Genomic DNA, 25,862 nt, shown 5'->3' with positions numbered 1-25,862 from the left:
AAACCAATGTGACTTTAGGAAATTGAACACCACGTTGAGATCCCAAGGTGCCACTGGGGGCACAAAAGGGGGCTTAATATGCAGCACTCCCTTAACAAATGTCTGAACTTCAGGTAGTGAAGCCAGTTCTTTCTGGAAGAAAATCGATAGAGCCGAAATCTGGACCTTAATGAAACCCAATTTTAGTCCCATAGTCACCCCATGACTGTAGGAAGTGCAGACAACGGCCCAGCTGAAATTCCTCCGTTGGGGCCTTCCTGGCCTCACACCACGCAACATAATTTTCGCCATATGCGGTGATAATGGTTTGCGGTCACTTCTTTCCTAGCTTTAATCAGCGTAGGGATGACTTCCTCCGGAATACCCTTTCCTTCAGGATCCGGCGTTCAACCGCCATGCCGTCAAACGCAGCCGCGGTAAGTCTTGGAACAGACAGGGCCCCTGCTGCAGCAGGTCCTGTTTGAGCGGCAGAGGCCATGGGTCCTCTGAGATAATTTCTTGAAGTTCTGGGTACCAAGCTCTTCTTGGCCAATCCGGAACAATGAGTATAGTTCTTACTCCTCTTCGTCTTATTATCCTCAGTACCTTGGGTATGAGAGGAAGAGGAGGGAACACATAAACCGACTGGTACACCCACGGTGTCACTAGAGCGTCCACAGCTATTGCCTGAGGGTCTCTCGACCTGGCACAATATCTTTCTAGCTTTTTGTTGAGGCGGGACGCCATCATGTCCACCTGTGGCCGTTCCCAGCGATTTACAATCATCTGAAAGACTTCTGGATGAAGTCCCCACTCTCCTGGGTGGAGGTCGTGCCTGCTGAGGAAGTCTGCTTCCCAGTTGTCTACTCCCGGAATGAACACTGCTGACAGTGCTAACCCCTTGTTTTTTCGCCCATCGGAGAATCCTTGTGGCTTCTGCCATCGCCGTCCTGCTTCTCGTGCCGCCCTGTCGGTTTACATGGGCGACCGCCGTGATGTTGTCTGACTGGATCAGTACCGGCTGGTTTTGAAGCAGGGGTCTTGCCTGACTTAGGGCATTGTAGATGGCCCTTAGTTCCAGAATATTTATGTGTAAGGAAATCTCCTGGCTTGACCATAGTCCTTGGAAGTTTCTTCCCTGTGTAACTGCCCCCCAGCCTCGAAGGCTGGCATCCGTGGTCACCAGGATCCAGTCCTGTATGCCGAATCTGCGGCCCTCTAGAAGATGAGCACTCTGCAGCCACCACAGCAGAGACACCCTGGTCCTTGGAGACAGGGTTATCAGCCGATGCATCTGAAGATGGGATCCGGACCACTTGTCCAACAGATCCCACTGAAAGATTCTTGCATGGAACCTGCCGAATGGAATTGCTTCGTAGGAAGCTACCATTTTTCCCAGGACTCGCGTGCAGTGATGCACCGAGACCTATTTTGGTTTCAGGAGATCTCTGACTAGAGACGACAACTCCTTGGCTTTCTCCTCCGGGAGAAACACCCTTTTCTGGTCTGTGTCCAGAACCATCCCCAGAAACAGTAGACGTGTCGTAGGAACCAGCTGTGACTTTGGAATATTCAGAATCCAACCGTGCTGTTGTAGCACCTCCCGAGATAGTGCTACCCCGACCAACAACTGCTCCCTGGACCTCGCCTTTATAAGGAGATCATCCAAGTATGGGATAATTAAAACTCCCTTTTTTCGAAGGAGTATCATCATTTCGGCCATTACCTTGGTAAATACCCTCGGTGCCGTGGACAGACCAAACGGCAACGTCTGGAATTGGTAATGACAGTCCTGTACCACAAATCTGAGGTACTCCTGGTGAGGAAGGTAAATGGGGACATGTAGGTAAGCATCCTTGATGTCCAGTGATACCATGTAATCCCCTTCCTCCAGGCTTGAAATAACCGCCCTGAGCGATTCCATCTTGAACTTGAACCTTTTTATATAGGTGTTCAAGGATTTCAAGTTTAAAATGGGTCTCACCGAACCGTCCGGTTTCGGTACCACAAATATTGTGGAATAGTAACCCCGTCCTTGTTGAAGTAGGGGCACCTTGACTAACACCTGCTGCGAATACAGCTTGTGAATTGCCTCCAGCACTGCCTCCCTGTCCGGGGGAGCTGTTGGCAAGGCAGATTTGAGGAAACGGCGAGGGGGAGACGTCTCGAATTCCAGCTTGTACCCCTGAGATACTACTTGTAGAATCCAGGGATCCACCCGTGAGCGAGCCCACTGGTCGCTGAAGTTCTTGAGACGGGCCCCCACCATACCTGGCTCCGCCTGTGGAGCCCCAGCGTCATTCGGTGGACTTAGAGGAAGCGGGGGAGGGCTTTTGTTCCTGGGAACTGGCTGTATGCTGCAGCTTTTTTCCTCTACCTCTGCCTCTGGGCAGAAAGGACGCGCCTTTAACCCGCTTGCCTTTCTGGGGCCGAAAGGACTGTACCTGATAATACGGTGCTTTCTTTGGCTGTGAGGGAACATGGGGTAAAAATGCTGACTTCCCAGCTGTCACTGTGGAAACGAGGTCCGAGAGACCATCCCCAAACAACTCCTCACCCTTGTAAGGCAATACTTCCATGTGCCTTTTAGAATCTGCATCCCCTGTCCACTGCCGAGTCCATAACCCTCTCCTGGCAGAAATGGACATTGCACTTATTTTAGTTGCCAGCCGGCAAATATCCCTCTGTGCATCTCTCATGTATAAGACTGCGTCTTTAATATGCTCTATGGTTAGCAATATAGTGTCCCTGTCTAAGGTATCAATATTTTCTGACAGGGAAACTGACCACGCAGCTGCAGCACTGCACATCCATGCTGAAGCAATAGCTGGTCTCGGTATAATACCTGTGTGTGTGTATATACAGACTTCAGGATAGCCTCTTGCTTCCTATCAGCAGGCTCCTTTAGGGCGGCCGTGTCCGGAGACGGTAGTGCCACCTTCTTTGACAGGCGTGTGAGCGCTTTATCTACCCTAGGGGATGTCTCCCAACGTGACCTATCCTCTGGCGGGAAAGGGTACGCCATTAGTAACTTTTTAGAAATTACTAGTTTCTTATCGGGGGAAGCCCACGCTTCTTCACACACTTCATTTAATTATTCAAAAGGGGGAAAAACCACTGGTAGTTTTTTCTCCCCAAACATAATACCCTTTTTTGAGGTACCAGGGGTAATATCAGAAATGTGCAACACATTTTTCATTGCCGTAATCATGTAACATGTGGCTCTATTGGAATGTACACTAGTCTCATCATCGTCGACACTGGAGTCCGTATCTGTGTCGACATCTGTGTCTGCCATCTGAGGTAGCGGGCGTTTTAGAGCCCCTGATGGCTTTTGAGACGTCTGGGCAGGCACGGGCTGAGAAGCCGGCTGTCCCACATCTGCTATGTCGTCAAACCTTTTATGTAAGGAGTTGACACTGTCGCGTAATTCCTTCCACATATCCATCCACTCAGGTGTCAACCCCGCAGGGGGTGACATCACATTTATCGGCACCTGCTCCGCCTCCACATAAGCCTCCTCATCAAACATGTCGACACAGCCGTACCGACACACCGCACACACACAGGGAATGCTCTGACTGAGGACAGGACCCCACAAAGCCCTTTTGGGGAGACAGAGAGAGAGTATGCCAGCACACACCAGAGCGCTATATAAAACAGGGATACACACTACACAGTGATTTTACCCCTTATAGCTGCTTATATATCACAGATTGCGCCTAAATTTAGTGCCCCCCCCTCTCTTTTTTTACCCTATGTAGTCTGGAACTGCAGGGGAGAGCCTGGGGAGCGATCCTTCCAGCGGAGCTGTGAGGGAAAATGGCGCCAGTGTGCTGAGGGAGATAGCCCCGCCCCTTTTTCGGCGGGCTTCTCCCGCTTTTTTTATACAGTTATGGCAGGGGATTTTACACATATATAGTCTTAAAGGCTATATTATGTGTTAATTTGCCAAGTAAGGTACTTATATTGCAGCCCAGGGCGCCCCCCCCCCCCCCCCCCCAGCGCCCTGCACCCATCAGTGACCGGAGTATGTGGTGTGCCTGGGAAGCAATGGCGCACAGCTGCAGTGCTGTGCGCTACCTTAATGAAGACCGAAGTCTTCTGCCGCCGATTTCCAGGAACGTCTTTTTGCTTCTGGCTCTGCTAGGGGGAAGGCGGTGCTGCTCCGGGACCGGACGACCGAGGCTGGGCCTGTGTTCGATCCCTCTGGAGCTAATGGTGTCCAGTAGCCTAGAAGCCCAAGCTAGCTGCAAGCAGGTAGGTTCGCTTCTCTCCCCTAGGTCCCTCGTAGCAGTGAGTCTGTTGCCAGCAGATCTCACTGAAAATAAAAAACCTAAATATTACTTTCTTTCTAAGAGCTCAGGAGAGCCCCTAGTGTGCATCCAGCTCGGCCGGGCACAAAATTCTAACTGAGGTCTGGAGGAGGGTCATAGAGGGAGGAGCCAGTGCACACCAGGTAGTCCTAAAGCTTTCTTTAGTTGTGCCCAGTCTCCTGCGGAGCCGCTATCCCCCATGGTCCTTACGGAGTTCCCAGCATCCACTTAGGACGTTAGAGAAAAAAATAAAAATAAATGAAAGTGAGCAGCGGGAGGCAAGCGGGGAGGGGAGAAAAGAACACAGAGAGGTATTTGAACCCAGTCAGACTGCAAGCCAACAGCTCTATGCTGGCCACCATAAAAAGTAAATTAAGCAGTTACATACTCACCGCTGCTGGTCTGACCGACGGAGTGGCCCCGACACGCGCCGCACGCAGCGGTGTCCGGCCACTATACTTACCGTTGCCGTGCTGCCGGAATCTTCTGCCGACGGAGCGGCCCCGACACACGGTGCACGCAGCGGTGTTGGGCCAGCTCAGTGTCTCCTTCAGCCGGGGCCCATCCTGAGCCGCACACAGCTGCGATGGGACCCCGCCGGCAGCTTCCCGCGGTGCAGACTGGCAGTGGCAGAGAATTCCGGTCTGTGAGTGTAAGTAAGAAAAATAAAAATTCTTCAGAGGAAACCCAAGAGTGACCAGCTCCCTTGGGCACAAAACAAAGACTGGCTTGGAGGGGGGACATAGTAGGGGAGGAGCTAGTCACAGTGTTTGAGTTTTAAAGTGCCAGCTCCCAGTTACTGACTACTATCTCCCCATTGTAACTGCGCTCCAGTGTCCCCTAGTGGATGAAGGAGAAAAATGATTAAAGTAAAAGGATAAGCACATGAGGGAAGAGGGCCCTGCTCATGAGAGCTTACATTCTATATTCTGTTTTTGCGTGGAGGCTGCTCGCAGACCCGCTGTGGCTGTAGCCTGGGTAAATAAAACTGCGGATTCGTGGCCTGAGCAGAGGTGTAAGGCACTGACGTCTGGTAAACCTGAGTTGCGTGTTTGCTCTGCCATCTCATGGAGGCAGCTGAATGTTTGATGATGTCGTTGATGTGGGTCACAGTTTGGTGTCTGGCGAAGATCCTGGAAGCAGAGAAACACTCCTGTCACTTCCTTATGAAGGGAACGGCCATTATGAGCCTGACTTAGACAATATCATAAGTTAGACGGGAGGAGAAAGCTAACATTACCAGAAGGAGAGGCCTGAGGTAGATTTTATGTCAGGTCCAGGGGCTTCCATACCAGAGGACAGTTGTCCTTCTCGTGTGGATAATGACCTAGTGGGTAACAGTCCGATATAAACTCTCTGCATGAATGGCTCTTGGCCTACCCAGTCAGAGGGCTAACATAGCAAGTCTACGTCTTTGGCCTCCTGGAATTCATTCCTAAAAGGCTTTGCCACCAGTCTACAAAAGACTGCAAAAAGATAGACTAATGAATGCCCACCTGCTGATCATAGTGGGATATTCTCCCCTTCTCCAGACCATCTTACATTGGACAACCCATCACTGGAGTCACGTGGGTGACTAATAGATGTCAGACTTTACCCGGTCCCTTCGAGGGATACCTTCAGAGTATTATTGCTAACATACAAGATTCTGTAGATCACCAGTCTCACCAAGAATGGTTGTGACCTGAAACCGGAAAGTTGTAGCAGCGTACGTGTCACCTGCAGGTTCTCCGGGATAGGGAGCAATCAAAGGTCCCCATCCATGCTGTACAGCTACTCGGAATGGTGGTCACGCTGCTGAGGATCCCTTGGAAGTTTCTGCTAGTTCACCTCTTCCCTCACTGCCACCACCAGGGTATAGCTATGGCGGAACCTGGATCCGCATACGTCTAGGTAGTGTGGTCATGTGACACTTCCTGGATCCGCTGGGATGGGGGGACACTCAGTACTTAGGAATGGGGAGCAGATTAGCAGACACCCCGCGGGGGGACCACCAGGGTAAATACTACCTTACATATGAGCCTGCAGCTACAGTGCATTGTAAGTACGGCATATTTCTAATAACCCGCAGTAGCCTGTTATCACACTTGCCTAGGCGGCTGGCATGGGGACTTTAGCGAGGGGAGGATACTGGGAGTTTGCGCTGTATGGGCTGCCGGGTAAATAGAATATAATGTACACTGGTTCTCTGATATCAGTCATAACGCCGGGACTTACCTTGCTGGGTGCGTCGGAGATTAGACCCTGCGCTGTCTCCAGAACAATAAGCACTTCTCCTCCTCCTGATAGAGGCTGCAAGGATCCAGTGACCGCAGCCACTGTGTGACTATCCCTGTATCTCTGTCCCTCCTGTATCTCTGCCCCTCCTGTATCTCTGCCCCTCCTGTATCTCTGTGTCACTGTCCCTCCTACGCAGACATCACTGTATGTAACGGTGTTCCTCCCTCCTGTATCTCTGTCCCTCCTGTATCTCTGTCCGTCCTGTATCTCTACAAGTCAAAGAGGTGCACCAATATCTCTGTGCGCACTATGCAGCTGGTGATAAGTCTCTCAAAACAGAGGTTTTCCCAGCCCTCCACCAGAAAGTCAAAGATGCAACAGAATAGAGAAACCAATCCACCAGCGCAAATTCAAATAAATAATAATGAATACTTATATTCGTATTGGAGTAAATATTGTCACTCTTTTCTCCCAGTAGGATGTCACAGATATTATAGGAGAGATAATAAAGGTGACATAGTGTAATTCCGTTTTTTTATTACAAATACACATTTAAAACAATTAAAAAAATGACCCATCAAGGGTAATAAACAATTGGACACACACAGATTAAAAACAATGAACAATTGGCCACATGAAGCTGATTAATCGATGTAATTACCGCGGCACCTAATAACAAGGTCAATTACGTCCCTGGGTGTAATAACAAGGTCAATTACGTCCCTGGGTGTAATAACAAGGTCAATTACGTCCCTGGGTGTAATAACAAGGTCAATTACGTCCCTGGGTGTAATAACAAGGTCAATTACGTCCCTGGGTGTAATAACAAGGTCAATTACGTCCCTGGGTGTAATAACAAGGTCAATTACGTCCCTGGGTGTAATAACAGGGTCAGTTACGTCCCTGGGTGTAATAACAGGGTCAGTTACGTCCCTGGGTGTAATAACAGGGTCAGTTACGTCCCTGGGTGTAATAACAGGGTCAATTACGTCCCTGGGTGTAATAACAAGGTCAATTACGTCCCTGGGTGTAATAACAAGGTCAATTACGTCCCTGGGTGTAATAACAAGGTCAATTACGTCCCTGGGTGTAATAACAAGGTCAATTACGTCCCTGGGTGTAATAACAAGGTCAATTACGTCCCTGGGTGTAATAACAGGGTCAGTTACGTCCCTGGGTGCAATAACAGGGTCAGTTACGTCCCTGGGTGTAATAACAGGGTCAGTTACGTCCCTGGGTGTAATAACAGGGTCAGTTACGTCCCTGGGTGTAATAACAGGATCAGTTACGTCCCTGGGTGTAATAACAGGGTCAATTACGTTCCTGGGTGTAATAACAAGGTCAATTACGTCCCTGGGTGTAATAACAAGGTCAATTACATCCCTGGGTGTAATAACAAGGTCAATTACGTCCCTGGGTGTAATAACCAGGTCAATTACGTCCCTGGGTGTAATAACAAGGTCAATTACGTCCCTGGGTGTAATAACAAGGTCAATTACGTCCCTGGGTGTAATAACAAGGTCAGTTACATCCCTGGGTGTAATAACAAGGTCAGTTACGTCCCTGGGTGTAATAACAAGGTCAGTTACGTCCCTGGGTGTAATAACAAGGTCAGTTACGTCCCTGGGTGTAATAACAAGGTCAGTTACGTCCCTGGGTGTAATAACAAGGTCAGTTACGTCCCTGGGTGTAATAACAAGGTCAGTTACGTCCCTGGGTGTAATAACAAGGTCAGTTACGTCCCTGGGTGTAATAACAAGGTCAGTTACGTCCCTGGGTGTAATAACAAGGTCAGTTACGTCCCTGGGTGTGGTGCGTGGCCTGGTGACTGGACCATCGGGAAGGCGGATTGGGCAGAGAGACTAGGAGCTGCAGCATTGGACTCCCTTGATTCCTGTGCTAATACGATTCCAGCATTGCCATTTCTTTACATCTATATGGTAATTATCCACCTGACCGTTTGATGCAGGATATCGTGGCTTTTTGATATACCACATGCTGCTGTTTTACACAAAGTGATTGTGATTCATGTGTGTTAGAGGACCAATGAGAGAGTCCTCATAATCTTTCGGTAATTATATCGATTAATCAGCTTCATGTGGCCAATTGTTCAATGTTTTTAATCTGTGTGTGTCCAATTGTTTATTACCCTTGATGGGTCATTTTTTTAATTGTTTTAAATGTGTATTTGTAATAAAAAAACGGAATTACACTATGTCACCTTTATTATCTCTCCTGTAATATCTGTGACATCCTACTGGGAGAAAAGAGTGACAATATTTACTCCAATACGAATATAAGTATTCATTATTATTTATTTGAATTTGCGCTGGTGGATTGGTTTCTCTATTCTGTTGCATCTTTGACGTCCTGTATCTCTGTCCCTCCTGTATCTCTGTCCCTCCTGTATCTCTGTCCCTCCTGTATCTCTGTCCCTCCTGTATCTCTGTCCCTCCTGTATCTCTGCCACTCCTGTATCTCTGTCCCTCCTGTATCTCTGTCCCTCCTGTATCTCTGTCCCTCCTGTATCTCTGTCCCTCCTGTATCTCTGCCACTCCTGTATCTCTGTCCCTCCTGTATCTCTGTATCTCTGTCCCTCCTGTATCTCTGTCCCTCCTGTATCTCTGTATCTCCTGTATCTCTGTATCACTGCCCCTCCTGTATCTCTGTATCACTGCCCCTCCTGTATCTCTGTATCACTGTCCCTCCTGTATCTCTGTATCTCTGTCCCTCCTGTATCTCTGTCACTCCTGTATCTCTGTATCACTGCCCCTCCTGTATCTCTGTATCACTGCCCCTCCTGTATCTCTGTATCACTGTCCCTCCTGTATCTCTGTATCACTGTCCCTCCTACGCACACATCACTGTATGTAACGGTGTTCCTCCCTCCTGTATCTCTGTCCCTCCTGTATCTCTGTCCCTCCTGTATCTCTGTCCCTCCTGTATCTCTGTCCCTCTTGTATCTCTGTCCCTCTTGTATCTCTGTCCCTCTTGTATCTCTGTCCCTCCTGTATCTCTGTCCCTCCTGTATCTCTGCCCCTCCTGTATCTCTGTCCCTCTTGTATCTTGTATCTCTGCCCCTCTTGTATCTCTGCCCCTCTTGTATCTCTGCCCCTCTTGTATCTCTGCCCCTCTTGTATCTCTGCCCCTCCTGTATCTCTGCCCCTCCTGTATCTCTGCCCCTCCTGTATCTCTGCCCCTCCTGTATCTCTGTCCCTCCTGTATCTCTGCCCCTCCTGTATCACTGTCCCTCCTAAGCAGACATCACTGTATGTAACGGTGTTCCTCCCTCCTGTATCTCTGTCCCTCTTGTATCTCTGCCCCTCCTGTATCTCTGCCCCTCCTGTATCTCTGCCCCTCCTGTATCTCTGCCCCTCCTGTATCTCTGCCCCTCCTGTATCTCTGTCCCTCCTGTATCTCTGTCCCTCCTGTATCTCTGCCCCTCCGTCCCTCTTGTATCTTGTATCTCTGCCCCTCTTGTATCTCTGCCCCTCTTGTATCTCTGCCCCTCTTGTATCTCTGCCCCTCTTGTATCTCTGCCCCTCCTGTATCTCTGCCCCTCTTGTATCTCTGCCCCTCCTGTATCTCTGCCCCTCCTGTATCACTGTCCCTCCTAAGCAGACATCACTGTATGTAACGGTGTTCCTCCCTCCTGTATCTCTGTCCCTCTTGTATCTCTGTCCCTCTTGTATCTCTGCCCCTCCTGTATCTCTGCCCCTCCTGTATCTCTGTCCCTCCTGTATCTCTGCCCCTCCTGTATCTCTGTCCCTCTTTCTGTCCCTCTTGTATCTTGTATCTCTGCCCCTCTTGTATCTCTGTCCCTCTTGTATCTCTGCCCCTCTTGTATCTCTGCCCCTCTTGTATCTCTGCCCCTCCTGTATCTCTGCCCCTCCTGTATCTCTGCCCCTCCTGTATCTCTGCCCCTCCTGTATCTCTGCCCCTCCTGTATCTCTGCCCCTCCTGTATCTCTGCCCCTCCTGTATCTCTGTCCCTCCTGTATCTCTGTCCCTCCTGTATCTCTGTCCCTCCTGTATCTCTGTCTCTCCTGTATCTGTCTCTCTGTCTCTCCTGTATCCCTGTCTCTCCTGTATCTCTGTCCCTCCTGTATCTCTGCCCCTCCTGTATCTCTGCCCCTCCTGTATCTCTGTCCCTCCTGTATCTCTGTCCCTCCTGTATCTCTGTCTCTCCTGTATCTCTGTCTCTCCTGTATCTCTGTCTCTCCTGTATCTCTGTCTCTCCTGTATCTCTGTCTCTCCTGTATCTGTCTCTCCTGTATCCCTGTCTCTCTGTCTCTCCTGTATCTCTGTCTCTCCTGTATCTCTGTCTCTCCTGTATCTCTGTCTCTCCTGTCTCTCTGTCTCTCCTGTATCTCTCTCTCCTGTCTCTCCTGTATCTCTGTCTCTCCTGTATCTCTGTCTCTCCTGTATCTCTGTCCCTCCTGTATCTCTGTCCCTCCTGTCTCTCTGTCTCTCCTGTCTCTCTGTCTCTCCTGTATCTCTGTCTCTCCTGTATCTCTGTCTCTCCTGTATCTCTGTCTCTCCTGTATCTCTGTCTCTCCTGTATCTCTGTCTCTCCTGTATCTCTGTCTCTCCTGTATCTCTTATCACTGTGCCTCCTACGCAGACATCACTGTATGTAACGCTATGTTCCTCCCTCCTGTATCTCTGTCCCTCCTACGCAGACATTACTGTATGTAACTCTATGTTCATCCCTCCTGTATCTCTATCCCTCCTACGCAGACATCACTGTATGTATCTCTGTCCCTCCTACGCAGACATCACTGTATATAACTGTTCCTCCCTCCTGTATCTCTGACCCTCCTGTGTCTCTGTCCCTCCTGTATCTCTGTCCCTCCTACACAGACATCACTGTATGTAACTCTGTTCCTCCCTCCTGTATCTCTGTCACTCCTATGCAGACATCACTGTATGTATCTCTGTCCCTCCTGTGCAGACATCACTGTATGTAACTCTGTTCCTCCCTCCTGTATCTCTGTCCCTCCTACACAGACATCACTGTATGTAACTCTGTTCCTCCCTCCTGTATCTCTGTCACTCCTGTATCTCTGTCCCTCCTGTGGAGACATCACTGTATGTATCTCTGTCCCTCCTGTGCAGACATCACTGTATGTATCTCTGTTCCTCCCTCCTGTATCTCTGTCCCTCCTGTGCAGACATCACTGTATGTATCTCTGTTCCTCCCTCCTGTATCTCTGCCCCTCCTGTGCAGACATCACTGTATGTATCTCTGTTCCTCCCTCCTGTATCTCTGTCCCTCCTGTGCAGACATCACTGTATGTATCTCTGTTCCTCCCTCCTGTATCTCTGTCCCTCCTGTGCAGACATCACTGTATGTAACTCTGTTCCTCCCTCCGCAGCACTGTACCCTAGAGCTGGGCAGTTACATTAAGGATCTCTCTGTAGTGCACAACGATCTGTCCAGTGTGGTGATACTGGACAACTCGCCGGGGGCCTACCGGAGTCATCCAGGTACCAGTCTCCTGCCGTCCCTCCCCCACATCCCAACACGGAGTCTAAATCCCTCCAAAGCCCTCTGCCCCCTCACCTGCCCAATCCCTCTCCTCACCAGCCCAATCCCCCCTCCAAACCCGCTCAATCCCCCCTCCACACCCACTCAATCCCCCCTCCACACCCGCTCAATCTCCCCTCTTCACCCACCCATTCCCCCTGCTTCTCACCTGCCTGTTCCCCCTCCCCTTCTCACCTGCCTGTTCCCCCTCCCCTTCTCACCTGCCTGTTCCCCCTCCCCTTCTCACCTGCCTGTTCCCCCTCCCCTTCTCACCTGCCTGTTCCCCCTCCCCTTCTCACCTGCCTGTTCCCCCACCCCCATTCTCACTCGTCCCGTCCTGCTGATCTATGCCCATACTGTAACGCTTTCCATGTTTTCCAATAAGGACATTTTTTCTCTTCTAGATAATGCCATACCTATCAAATCCTGGTTCAGTGACCCCAGTGACACCGCTCTCCTCAACCTGCTCCCAATGCTGGACGCCCTGAGGTATAATCTCCTACACACACACCCTATAACAGTCCTGTAGTGTACATGTGATATATGAGGGGTCTCCATCCGATACACAGACCCTATAACAGTCCTGTAGTATACATGTGATATATGAGGGGTCTGAGTCCTATACACTGATACACAGATTCTATAACAGTACTGTAGTATACATGTGATATATGAGGGGTCTCCGTCCTATACACTGATACAGACCCTATAACAGTCCTGTAGTATACATGTGATATATGAGGGGTCTCCATCCTATACACTGATACACAGACCCTATAACAGTCCTGTAGCGTACATGTGATATATGAGGAGTCTCCGTCCTATACACTGATACACAGACCCTATAACAGTCCTGTAGTATACATGTGATATATGAGGGGTCTCCGTCCTATACACTGATACACAGACCCTATAACAGTCCTGTAGTATACATGTGATATATGAGGGGTCTGAGTCCTATACACTGATACACAGACCCTATAACAGTCCTGTAGTATACATGTGATATAAGAGGGGTCTCCGTCCTATACACTGATACACAGACCCTATAACAGTCCTGTAGTATACATGTGATATATGAGGGGTCTCCGTCCTATACACTGATACACAGACCCTATAACAGTCCTGTAATATACATGTGATATATGAGGGGTCTCCGTCCTATACACTGATACACAGACCCTATAACAGTCCTGTAGTATACATGTGATATATGAGGGGTCTCCGTCCTATACACTGATACACAGACCCTATAACAGTCCTGTAGCATACATGTGATATATGAGGGGTCTCCGTCCTATACACTGATACACAGACCCTATAACAGTCCTGTAGTATACATGTGATATATGAGGGGTCTCCATCCTATACACTGATACACAGACCCTATAACAGTCCTGTAGTATACATGTGATATATGAGGAGTCTCCATCCTATACACTGATACACAGACCCTATAACAGTCCTGTAGTATACATGTGATATGAGGGGTCTCTGTCCTATACACTGATACACAGACCCTATAACAGTCCTGTAGTATACATGTGATATATGAGGGGTCTTCATCCTATACACTGATACACAGACCCTATAACAGTCCTGTAGTATACATGTGATATGAGGGGTCTCCATCCTATACACTGATACACAGACCCTATAACAGTCCTGTAGTTTACATGTGATATATGAGGGGTCTCCGTCCTATACACTGATACACAGACCCTATAACAGTCCTGTAGCATACATGCGATATATGAGGGGTCTCCGTCCTATACACTGATACACAGACCCTATAACAGTCCTGTAGTATACATGTGATATATGAGGGGTCTCCGTCCTATACACTGATACACAGACCGTATAACAGTCCTGTAGTATACATGTGATATATGAGGGGTCTCCGTCCTATACACTGATACACAGACCCTATAACAGTCCTGTAGTATACATGTGATATATGAGGGGTCTCCGTCCTATACACTGATACACAGACCCTATAACAGTCCTGTAGTATACATGTGATATGAGGAGTCTCCGTCCTATACACTGATACACAGACCCTATAACAGTCCTGTAGCATACATGTGATATATGAGGGGTCTCCGTCCTATACACTGATACACAGACCCTATAACAGTCCTGTAGTATACATGTGATATATGAGGAGTCTCCGTCCTATACACTGATACACAGACCCTATAACAGTTCTGTAGTATACATGTGATATATGAGGGGTCTCCGTCCTATACACTGATACACAGACCCTAATTCAGTCCTGTAGTGTACATGTGATATATGAGGGGTCTCCGTCCTATACACTGATACACAGACCCTATAACAGTCCTGTAGCATACATGTGATATATGAGGGGTCTCCGTCCTATACACTGATACACAGACCCTATAACAGTCCTGTAGCGTACATGTGATATATGAGGTGTCTCCGTCCTATACACTGATACACAGACCCTATAACAGTCCTGTAGTATACATGTGATATATGAGGGTCTCCGTCCTATACACTGATACACAGACCCTATAACAGTCCTGTAGTATACATGTGATATATGAGGGGTCTCCATCCTATACACTGATACACAGACCCTATAACAGTCCTGTAGCATACATGTGATATATGAGGGGTCTCCATCCTATACACTGATACAGACCCTATAACAGTCCTGTAGTATACATGTGATATATGAGAGGTCTCCATCCTATACACTGATACACAGACCCTATAACAGTCCTGTAGTGTACATGTGATATATGAGGGGTCTCCGTCCTATACACTGATACACAGACCCTATAACAGTCCTGTAGTATACATGTGATATATGAGGGGTCTCCGTCCTATACACTGATACACAGACCCTATAACAGTCCTGTAGTATACATGTGATATATGAGGGGTCTCTGTCCTTTACACTGATACACAGACCCTATAACAGTCCTGTAGTATACATGTGATATATGAGAGGTCTCCATCCTATACACTGATACACAGACCCTATAACAGTCCTGTAGTATACATGTGATATATGAGGGGTCTCCGTCCTATACACTGATACACAGACCCTATAACAGTCCTGTAGTATACATGTGATATGAGGAGTCTCCGTCCTATACACTGATACACAAACCCTATAACAGTCCTGTAGTATACATGTGATATATGAGGGGTCTCCGTCCTATACACTGATACACAGACCCTATAACAGTCCTGTAGTATACATGTGATATGAGAGGTCTCCGTCCTATACACTGATACACAGACCCTATAACAGTCCTGTAGTATACATGTGATATATGAGGGGTCTCCGTCCTATACACTGATACACAGACCCTATAACAGTCCTGTAGTATACATGTGATATATGAGGGGTCTCCGTCCTATACACTGATACACAGACCCTATAACAGTCCTGTAGCATACATGTGATATATGAGGGGTCTCCGTCCTATACACTGATACACAGACCCTATAACAGTCCTGTAGTATACATGTGATATATGAGGGGTCTCCGTCCTATACACTGATACACAGACCCTATAACAGTCCTGTAGCGTACATGTGATATATGAGGGGTCTCCGTCCTATACACTGATACACAGACCCTATAACAGTCCTGTAGCATACATGTGATATATGAGGGGTCTCCATCCTATACACTGATACACAGACCCTATAACAGTCCTGTAGTATACATGTGATATATGAGGGGTCTCCGTCCTATACACTGATACACAGACCCTATAACAGTCCTGTAGTATACATGTGATATATGAGGGGTCTCCGTCCTATACACAGACCCTATAACAGTCCTGTAGCGTACATGTGATATATGAGGGGTCTCCGTCCTATACACTGATACACAGACTCTATAACAGTCCTGTAGTATACATGTGATATATGAGAGGTCTCCGTCCTATACACTGATACACAGACCCTATAACAGTCCTGTAGTATACATGTGATATATGAGGGGACTCCGTCCTATACACTGATACACAGTCCCTATAACAGTCCTGTAGCATACATGTGATATATGAGAGGTCTCCGTCCTATACACTGATACACAGTCCCTATAACAGTCCTGTAGCATACATGTGATATATGAGGGGTCTCCGTCCTATACACTGATACACTGATCCTATAACAGTCCTGTAGCATACATGTGATATATGAGGGGGTCTATGTCCTATACACTGATACACTGACCATATAACAGTCCTGTAGTATACATGTGATATTTGAGGGGTCTCCGTCCTATACACTGATACACAGACCCTATAACAGTCCTGTAGCATACATGTGATATATGAGGGGTCTCCATCCTATACACCGATACACAGACCCTATAACAGTCCTGTAGTATACATGTGATATATGAGAGGTCTCTGTCTTATACGCTGATACACAGACCCTATAACAGTCCTGTAGTATACATGTGATATATAAGGGGTCTCCGTCCTATACACTGATACAGACCCTATAACAGTCCTGTAGTATACATGTGATATATGAGGGGTCTCCGTCCTATACACTGATACACAGACCCTATAACAGTCCTGTAGCGTACATGTGATATATGAGGGGTCTCCGTCCTATACACTGATACACAGACCCTATAACAGTCCTGTAGCGTACATGTGATATATGAGGGGTCTCCGTTCTATACACTGATACACAGACCCTGTTACAGTCCTGTAGTATACATGTGATATATGAGGGGTCTCCGTCCTATACACTGATACACAGACCCTATAACAGTCCTGTAGTATACATGTGATATATGAGAGGTCTCCGTCCTATACACTGATACACAGACCCTATAACAGTCCTGTAGTATACATGTGATATATGAGGGGTCTCCGTCCTATACACAGATACACAGACCCTATAACAGTCCTGTAGCATACATGTGATATATGAGGGGTCTCCATCCTATACACTGATACACAGGCCCTATAACAGTCTTGTAGCGTACATGTTATATATGAGGGGTCTCCGTCCTTATACACTGATTTACAGACCCTATAACAGTCCTGTAGTAAACACAGACCCTGTAACAGTCCTGTAGTATACATGTGATATATGAGGGGTCTCCGTCCTATGCACTGATACACAGACCCTATAACAGTCCTGTAGTATACATGTGATATATGAGGGGTCTCCGTCCTATACACTGATACACAGACCCTATAACAGTCCTGTAGTATACATGTGATATATGAGGGGTCTCCGTCCTATACACTGATACACAGACCCTATAACAGTCCTGTGGTATACATGTGATATGAGAGGTCTCCGTCCTATACACTGATACACAGACCCTATAACAGTCCTGTAGCATTCATGTGATTTTTGAGGGATCTCCGTCCTATACACTGATACACAGACCCTATAACAGTTCTGTAGTATACATGTGATATATGAGGGGTCTCCATCCTATACACTGATACACAGACCCTATAACAGTCCTGTAGTATACATGTGATATATGAGGGGTCTCCATCCTATACACTGATACACAGACCCTATAACAGTCCTGTAGTATACATGTGATATATGAGGGGTCTCCGTCCTATACACTGATACACAGACCCTATAACAGTCCTGTAGTGTACATGTGATATATGAGGAGTCTACGTCCTATACACTGATACACAGACCCTATAACAGTCCTTTAGCGTACATGTGATATATGAGGGGTCTCCGTCCTATACACTGATACACAGACCCTATAACAGTCCTGTAGTATACATGTGATATATGAGGGGTCTCCGTCCTATACACTGATACACAGACCCTATAACAGTCCTGTAGTATACATGTGATATATGAGGGGTCTCCGTCCTATACACTGATACACAGACCCTATAACAGTCCTGTAGCGTACATGTGATATATGAGGAGTCTCTGTCCTATACACGGATACACAGACCCTATAACAGTCCTGTAGCGTACATGTGATATATGAGGGGTCTCCGTCCTATACACTGATACACAGGCCCTATAACAGTTCTGTAGTATACATGTGATATATGAGGGGCCTCCATCCTTTACACTGATACACAGACCCTATAACAGTCCTGTAGTGTAAGTGTGATATATGAGGGGTCTCCATCCTATACACTGATACACAGACCCTATAACAGTCCTGTAGTGTATATGTGATGTATGAGGGGTCTGCATCCTATACACTGATACACAGACCCTATAACAGTCCTGTAGTATACATGTGATATATGAGAGGTCTCCGTCCTATACACTGATACACAGACCCTATAACAGTCCTGTAGCATACATGTGATATATGAGGGGTCTCCGTCCTATACACTGATACACAGACCCTATAACAGTCCTGTAGTGTACATGTGATATATGAGGAGTCTCCGTCCTATACACTGATACACAGACCCTATAACAGTCCTGTAGCATACATGTGATATATGAGGGGTCTCCGTCCTATACACTGATACACAGACCCTATAACAGTCCTGTAGTATACATGTGATATATGAGGGGTCTCCATCCTATACACTGATACACAGACCCTATAACAGTCCTGTAGTGTACATGTGATATATGAGGGGTCTCCGTCCTATACACTGATACACAGACCCTATAACAGTCCTGTAGTATACATGTGATATATGAGGGGTCTCCGTCCTATACACTGATACACAGACCCTATAACAGTCCTGTAGTGTACATGTGATATATGAGGGGTCTCCGTCCTATACACTGATACACAGACCCTATAACAGTCCTGTAGCATACATGTGATATATGAGGGGTCTCCGTCCTGTAAACTGATACACAGACCCTATAACAGTCCTGTAGCATACATGTGATATATGAGGGGTCTCCGTCCTATACACTGATACACAGACCCTATAACAGTCCTGTAGCGTACATGTGATATATGAGGGGTCTCTATCCTATACACTGATACACAGACCATATAACAGTCCTGTAGTATACATGTGATATATGAGGGGTCTCCGTCCTATACACTGATACACAGACCATATTACAGTCCTGTAGTATACATGTGATATATGAGGGGTCTCCGTCCTATACACTGATACACAGACCCTATAACAGTCCTGTAGTATACATGTGCTATATGAGGGGTCTCCATCCTATACACTGATACACAGACCCTATAACAGTCCTGTAGCATACATGTGATATGAGTGTATCTTGTTGGTACATATTACATATGACGTCCTTTGTTTCCAGGTTCACCGCTGATGTCCGCTCTGTCCTAAGTCGCAATCTTCACCAGCATCGGCTTTGGTGACAATGAGCCCCCGCGACCCCCAGTCCTGATTCCTCCACCCCATCATCACCTCTTCCTCTGCCTTATTTCGTCTCCCCGGCTACAGACAGAGACTGTACCCCCTTACTGAGGAAGGACGATGCAGGACTCCCCCTACTCTACCTCTAGAACACTCATCAATGGGGGGAGCGTGATGAAAACGAACTTTATTCCCCTCCACCCCTTTTTTTCAGGGGCTGGTGCATATGGGGAGAAACGGGGGTTTGTTTTTAATTGTAGACTTTCTTGTATAAAGAGAATTATTTCAAAGTGTGTGTAAGTAGATTTGTGTGTCTGCTGGTGGCGATACCGGCTCTCACCCCCGGGAGGTGCTGTGCCAGGAGAGCTGTCCTGATCGCTGGTCCCAGGACCGACGAGAGGTTCTGCCAGTACTATGGCCCGGCTCCCTTCCTGCTGGCGCTCACAGGTGTATATATACATTCATACCTATACACACACGTGTGTAGATTATTTCCTTTGCGGAAGCATCTGTGAGAAACCAAATGGCGACCATTTTGTTTGGTGCAGAAAAGGAGCTCTCATGTAAGTAATGTGGTAGTTGTGTCCGCAGGTCATAGGCTGATCCTTCATTGTGCACAGAACGCAAATCCTGGACAAAATTCAAGTTTTATAACAATCGGAAGTCCCAGACACACAGAATGTGATGGCGGATAAGAACCACTATATAGGAGAACGTGGTTCTAGTCCTTACCCGTAGTACCGGTTTATAGGAGAAAGTGGTTCTAGTCCTTACCCGTAGTACCGGTATATAGGAGAAAGTGGTTCTAGTCCTTACCCGTAGTACCGGTATATAGGAGAAAGTGGTTCTAGTCCTTACCCGTAGTACCGGTATATAGGAGAACAGTGGTTCTAGTTCTTACCCGTGGTACTAATACATAGGAGAAAGGGGTTCTAGTCCTTACCCGTAGTACCGGTATATAGGAGAACAGTGGTTCTAGTTCTTACCCGTAGTACCGGTATATAGGAGAAAGTTGTTCTAGTCCTTACCCGTAGTACCGGTATATAGGAGAAAGTGGTTCTAGTCCTTACTCGTAGTACCGGTATATAGGAGAACAGTGGTTCTAGTTCTTACGCATAGTACTGGTATATAGGAGAAAGGGGTTCTAGTCCTTACCCGTAGTACCGGTATATAGGAGAACAGTGGTTCTAGTTCTTACTCATAGTACTGGTTATATAGGAGAAAGTGGTTCTAGTCCTTACCCGTAGTACCGGTATATAGGAGAAAGTGGTTCTAGTCCTTTCCCGTAGTACCGGTATATAGGAGAAAGTGGTACAAGTCCTTACCCGTAGTACCGGTATATAGGAGAAAGTGGTTCTAGTCCTTACCCGTAGTACCGGTATATAGGAGAAAGTGGTTCTAGTCCTTACCCGTAGTAACAGTATGTAGCAGAAAGTGGTTCTAGTCCTTACCCGTAGTACCGTTATATAGGAGAAAGTGGTTCTAGTCCTTACCCGTAGTACCGTTATATAGGAGAAAGTGGTTCTAGTCCTTACCCGTAGTACCGGTATATAGGAGAAAGTGGTTCTAGTCCTTACCCGTAGTACCGGTATATAGGAGAAAGTGGTTCTAGTCCTTACCCGTAGTAACAGTATGTAGCAGAAAGTGGTTCTAGTCCTTACCCGTAGTACCGTTATATAGGAGAAAATGGTTCTAGTCCTTACCCGTAGTACCGTTATATAGGAGAAAGTGGTTCTAGTCCTTACCCGTAGTACCGGTATATAGGAGAAAGTGGTTCTAGTCCTTACCCGTAGTAACGGTATATAGCAGAAAGTGGTTCTAGTCCTTACCCGTAGTAACAGTATATAGCAGAAAGTGGTTCTAGTTCTTACCCATAGTACTGGTATATAGGAGAAAGTGGTTCTAGTCCTTACACGTAGTACCGGTAAATAGGAGAAAGTGGTTCTAGTCCTTACACGTAGTACCGGTATATAGGAGAAAGTGAGAAAGTGGTTCAAGTCCTTACCCGTAGTACTGGTATGTAGGAGAAAGTGGTTCTAGTCCTTACCCGTAGTACCGGTATATAGGAGAAAGTGGTTCTAGTCCTTACCCGTAGTAACAGTATATAGCAGAAAGTGGTTCTAGTCCTTACCCGTAGTAACAGTATATAGCAGAAAGTGGTTCTAGTTCTTACCCATAGTACTGGTATATAGGAGAAAGTGGTTCTAGTCCTTACACGTAGTACCGGTATATAGGAGAAAGTGGTTCTAGTCCTTACACGTAGTACCGGTATATAGGAGAAAGTGGTTCAAGTCCTTACCCGTAGTACTGGTATGTAGGAGAAAGTGGTTCTAGTCCTTACCCGTAGTACCGGTATATAGGAGAAAATGGTTCTAGTCCTTACCCGTAGTAACAGTATTTATCTGACGTCCTAAGTGGATGCTGGGGACTCCGTCAGGACCATGGGGATTAGCGGCTCCGCAGGAGACAGGGCACAAAAGTAAAAGCTTTAGGATCAGGTGGTGTGCTGGCTCCTCCCCCTATGACCCTCCTCCAAGCCTCAGTTAGATTTTTGTGCCCGGCCGAGAAGGGTGCAATCTAGGTGGCTCTCCTAAAGAGCTGCCTAGAATAAAAGTTTGTTAGGTTTTTTATTTTCAGTGAGTCCTGCTGGCAACAGGCTCACTGCTACGAGGGACTTAGGGGAGAGAAGTGAACTCACCTGCGAGGATGGATTGGCTTCTTAGGCTACTGGACACCATTAGCTCCAGAGGGAGTCGGAACACAGGTCTCACCCTGGGGTTCGTCCCGGAGCCGCGCCGCCGACCCCCCTTGCAGATGCCGAAAAGTGAAGGTCCAGAAACGGCGGCAGAAGACTCTTCAGTCTTCATAAGGTAGCGCACAGCACTGCAGCTGTGCGCCATTGTTGTCAGCACACTTCATAGCAGCGGTCACTGAGGGTGCAGGGCGCTGGGGGGGGGCGCCCTGGGCAGCAATGATAGTACCTTTATTCTGGCTAAAAATACATCACATATAGCCCCTGGGGGCTATATGGATGTATTTAACCCCTGCCAGGTCTCAGAAAAACGGGAGAAGAAGCCCACCGAAAAGGGGGCGGGGCCTATTCTCCTCAGCACACAGCGCCATTTTCCCTCACAGAAAGGCTGGTGGGAAGGCTCCCAGGCTCTCCCCTGCACTGCACTACAGAAACAGGGTTAAAACAGAGAGGGGGGGCACTTATTTGGCGATATGTGTGTATATATATATATATATATATATATATATATATATTAAAATGCTATAAGGGAAAAACACTTATATAAAGGTTGTCCCTGTATAATTATAGCGTTTTTGGTGTGTGCTGGCAAACTCTCCCTCTGTCTCCCCAAAGGGCTAGTGGGGTCCTGTCCTCTATCAGAGCATTCCCTGTGTGTGTGCTGTGTGTCGGTACGTGTGTGTCGACATGTATGAGGACGATGTTGGTGAGGAGGCGGAGCAATTGCCTGAAATGGTGATGTCACTCTCTAGGGAGTCGACACCGGAATGGATGGCTTATTTAAGGAATTACGTGATAATGTCAACACGCTGCAAGGTCGGTTGACGACATGAGACGGCCGGCAAACAAATTAGTACCTGTCCAGGCGTCTCAAACACCGTCAGGGGCTGTAAAACGCTCATTTACCTCAGTCGGTCGACACGGACACTGACTCCAGTGTCGACGGTGAAGAAACAAACGTATTTTCCTTTAGGGCCACACGTTACATGTTAAGGGCAATGAAGGAGGTGTTACATATTTCTGATACTACAAGTACCACAAGAAGGGTATTATGTGGGGTGTGAAAAAACTACCTGTAGTTTTTCCTGAATCAGATAAATTAAATGAAGTGTGTGATGATGCGTGGGTTTCCCCCGATAGAAAATTATTGGCGGTATACCCTTTCCCGCCAGAAGTTAGGGCGCGTTGGGAAACACCCTTTAGGGTGGATAAGGCGCTCACACGCTTATCAAAACAAGTGGCGGTACCGTCTCCAGATAGGGCCGCCCTCAAGGAGCCAGCTGAGAGGCTGGAAAATATCCTAAAAAGGTATATACACACATACTGGTGTTATACTGCGACCAGCGATCGCCTCAGCCTGGATGTGCAGCGCTGGGGTGGCTTGGTCGGATTCCCTGACTGAAAATATTGATACCCTTGACAGGGACAGTATTTTATTGACTATAGAGCATTTAAAGGATGCATTTCTATATATGCGAGATGCACAGAGGGATATTTGCACTCTGGCATCAAGAGTAAGTGCGATGTCCATATCTGCCAGAAGATGTTTATGGACACGACAGTGGTCAGGTGATGCAGATTCCAAACGGCACATGGAAGTATTGCCGTATAAAGGGGAGGAGTTATTTGGGGTCGGTCCATCGGACCTGGTGGCCTCGGCAACAGCTGGAAAATCCACCTTTTTTACCCCAAATCACATCTCAGCAGAAAAAGACACCGTCTTTTCAGCCTCAGTCCTTTCGTCCCCATAAGGGCAAGCGGGCAAAAGGCCAGTCATATCTGCCCAGGGATAGAGGAAAGGGAAGAAGACTGCAGCAGGCAGCCCATTCCCAGGAACAGAAGCCCTCCACAGCTTCTGCCAAGTCCTCAGCATGACGCTGGGGCCGTACAAGCGGACTCAAGTGCGGTGGGGGGTCGTCTCAAGAGTTTCAGCGCGTAGTGGGCTCACTCGCAAGTGGACCTCTGGATCCTACAAGTAGTATCCCAGGGGTACAGACTGGAGATTCGAGACGTCTCCCCCTCGCAGGCTCCTGATGTCTGCTTTACCAACGTCTTCCTCCGACAGGGAGGCAGTATTGGAAACAATTCACAAGCTGTATTCCCAGCAGGTGATAATCAAAGTACCCCTCCTACAACAAGGAAAGGGGTATTATTCCACACTATATTGTGGTACTGAAGCCAGACGGCTCGGTGAGACCTATTCTAAATGGGAAATCTTTGAACACTTACATACAAAGGTTCAAATCAAGATGGAGTCACTCAGAGCAGTGATAGCGAACCAGGAAGAAGGGGACTATATGGTGTCCCTGGACATCAAGGATGCTTACCTCCATGTCCCAAATTGCCCTTCTCACCAAGGGTACCTCAGGTTCGTGGTACGGAACTGTCACTATCAGTTTCAGACGCTGCCGTTTGGATTGTCCACGGCACCCCGGGTCTTTACCAAAGTAATGGCCGAAATGATGATTCTTCTTCAAAGAAAAGGCGTCTTAATTATCCATTACTTGGACGATCTCCTGATAAGGGCAAGGTCCAGAGAACAGTTGGAAGTCGGAGTAGCACTATCTCAAGTAGTTCTACGACAGCACGGGTGGATTCTAAATATCCAAAATCGCAGCCGTTTCCGACGACACGTCTGCTGTTCCTAGGGATGGTTCTGGACACAGTCCAGAAAAAGGTGTTTCTCCCGGAGGAGAAAGCCAGGGAGTTATCCGAGCTAGTCAGGAACCTCCTAAAACCAGGAAAAGTGTCAGTGCATCATTGCACAAGAGTCCTGGGAAAAATGGTGGCTTATTACGAAGCGATTCCATTCGGCAGATTCCACGCAAGAACTTTTCAGTGGGATCTGCTGGACAAATGGTCCGGATCGCATTTTCAGATGCATCAGCGGATAACCCTATCTCCAAGGACAAGGGTGTCTCTCCTGTGGTGGTTACAGAGTGCTCATCTTCTAGAGGGCCGCAGATTCGGCATTCAGGATTGGATGCTGGTGACCACGGAGGCCAGCCTGAGAGGCTGGGGAGCAGTCACACAGGGAAAAAATTTCCAGGGAGTGTGATCAAGTCTGGAGATTTTTCTCCACATAAATATACTGGAGCTAAGGGCAATTTACAATGCTCTAAGCTTAGCAAGACCTCTGCTTCAAGGTCAGCCGGTATTGATCCAGTGGGACAACATCACGGCAGTCGCCCACGTAAACAGGGCGGCACAAGAAGCAGGAGGGCAATGGCAGAAACTGCAAGGATTTTTCGCTGGGCGGAAAATCATGTGATAGCACTGTCAGCAGTGTTCATTCCGGGAGTGGACAACTGGGAAGCAGACTTCCTCAGCAGGCACAACCTCCACCCGGGAGAGTGGGGACTTCATCGGGAAGTCTTCCACATGATTGTGAACCGTTGGAAAAGACCAAAGGTGGACATGATGGCGTCCCGCCTGAACAAAAAACTGGACAAGTATTGCGCCAGGTCAAAAGACCCTCAGGCAATAGCTGTGGACGTTCTGGTAACACCGTGGGTGTACCAGTCGGTGTATGTCTTCCCTCCTCTGCTTCTCATACCCAAGGTATTGAGAATTATAAGACGTAGAGGAGTAAGAACTATACTCGTGGCTCCGGATTGGCCAAGAAGGACTTGGTACCCGGAACTTCAAGAGATGCTCACAGAGGACTCATGGCCTCTGCCGCTAAGAAGGGACTTGCTTCAGCAAGTACCATGTCTGTTCCAAGACTTACCGCGGCTGCGTTTGACGGCATGGCGG

General features: G+C 47.6%; 1 protein-coding gene across 2 annotated transcripts in view; it reads left to right on the top strand.

Annotated features, from left to right (window-relative positions):
- The window catches only part of CTDNEP1 (CTD nuclear envelope phosphatase 1), a 52,045-nt gene extending 32,401 nt beyond the window's left edge, over positions 1-19,644 (top strand). For both annotated transcript variants that reach the window (XM_063930656.1, XM_063930655.1), the window contains exons 6-8: positions 11,893-12,004; positions 12,449-12,533; positions 19,296-19,644. In XM_063930656.1, the coding sequence (XP_063786726.1) occupies positions 11,893-12,004; positions 12,449-12,533; positions 19,296-19,356 (258 nt within the window). In that variant the 3' untranslated portion in view covers positions 19,357-19,644. The remainder of the gene's footprint in view (positions 1-11,892; positions 12,005-12,448; positions 12,534-19,295) is intronic.
- Positions 19,645-25,862: the final 6,218 nt, after the last annotated feature.

This window comes from Pseudophryne corroboree, chromosome 6, assembly GCF_028390025.1.
Source record: "Pseudophryne corroboree isolate aPseCor3 chromosome 6, aPseCor3.hap2, whole genome shotgun sequence".
Lineage (NCBI taxonomy): Eukaryota > Metazoa > Chordata > Amphibia > Anura > Myobatrachidae > Pseudophryne > Pseudophryne corroboree.
The sequence above is the reverse complement of the archived record's forward strand: the minus strand, read 5'-3'. Positions and strand labels throughout refer to the sequence as shown.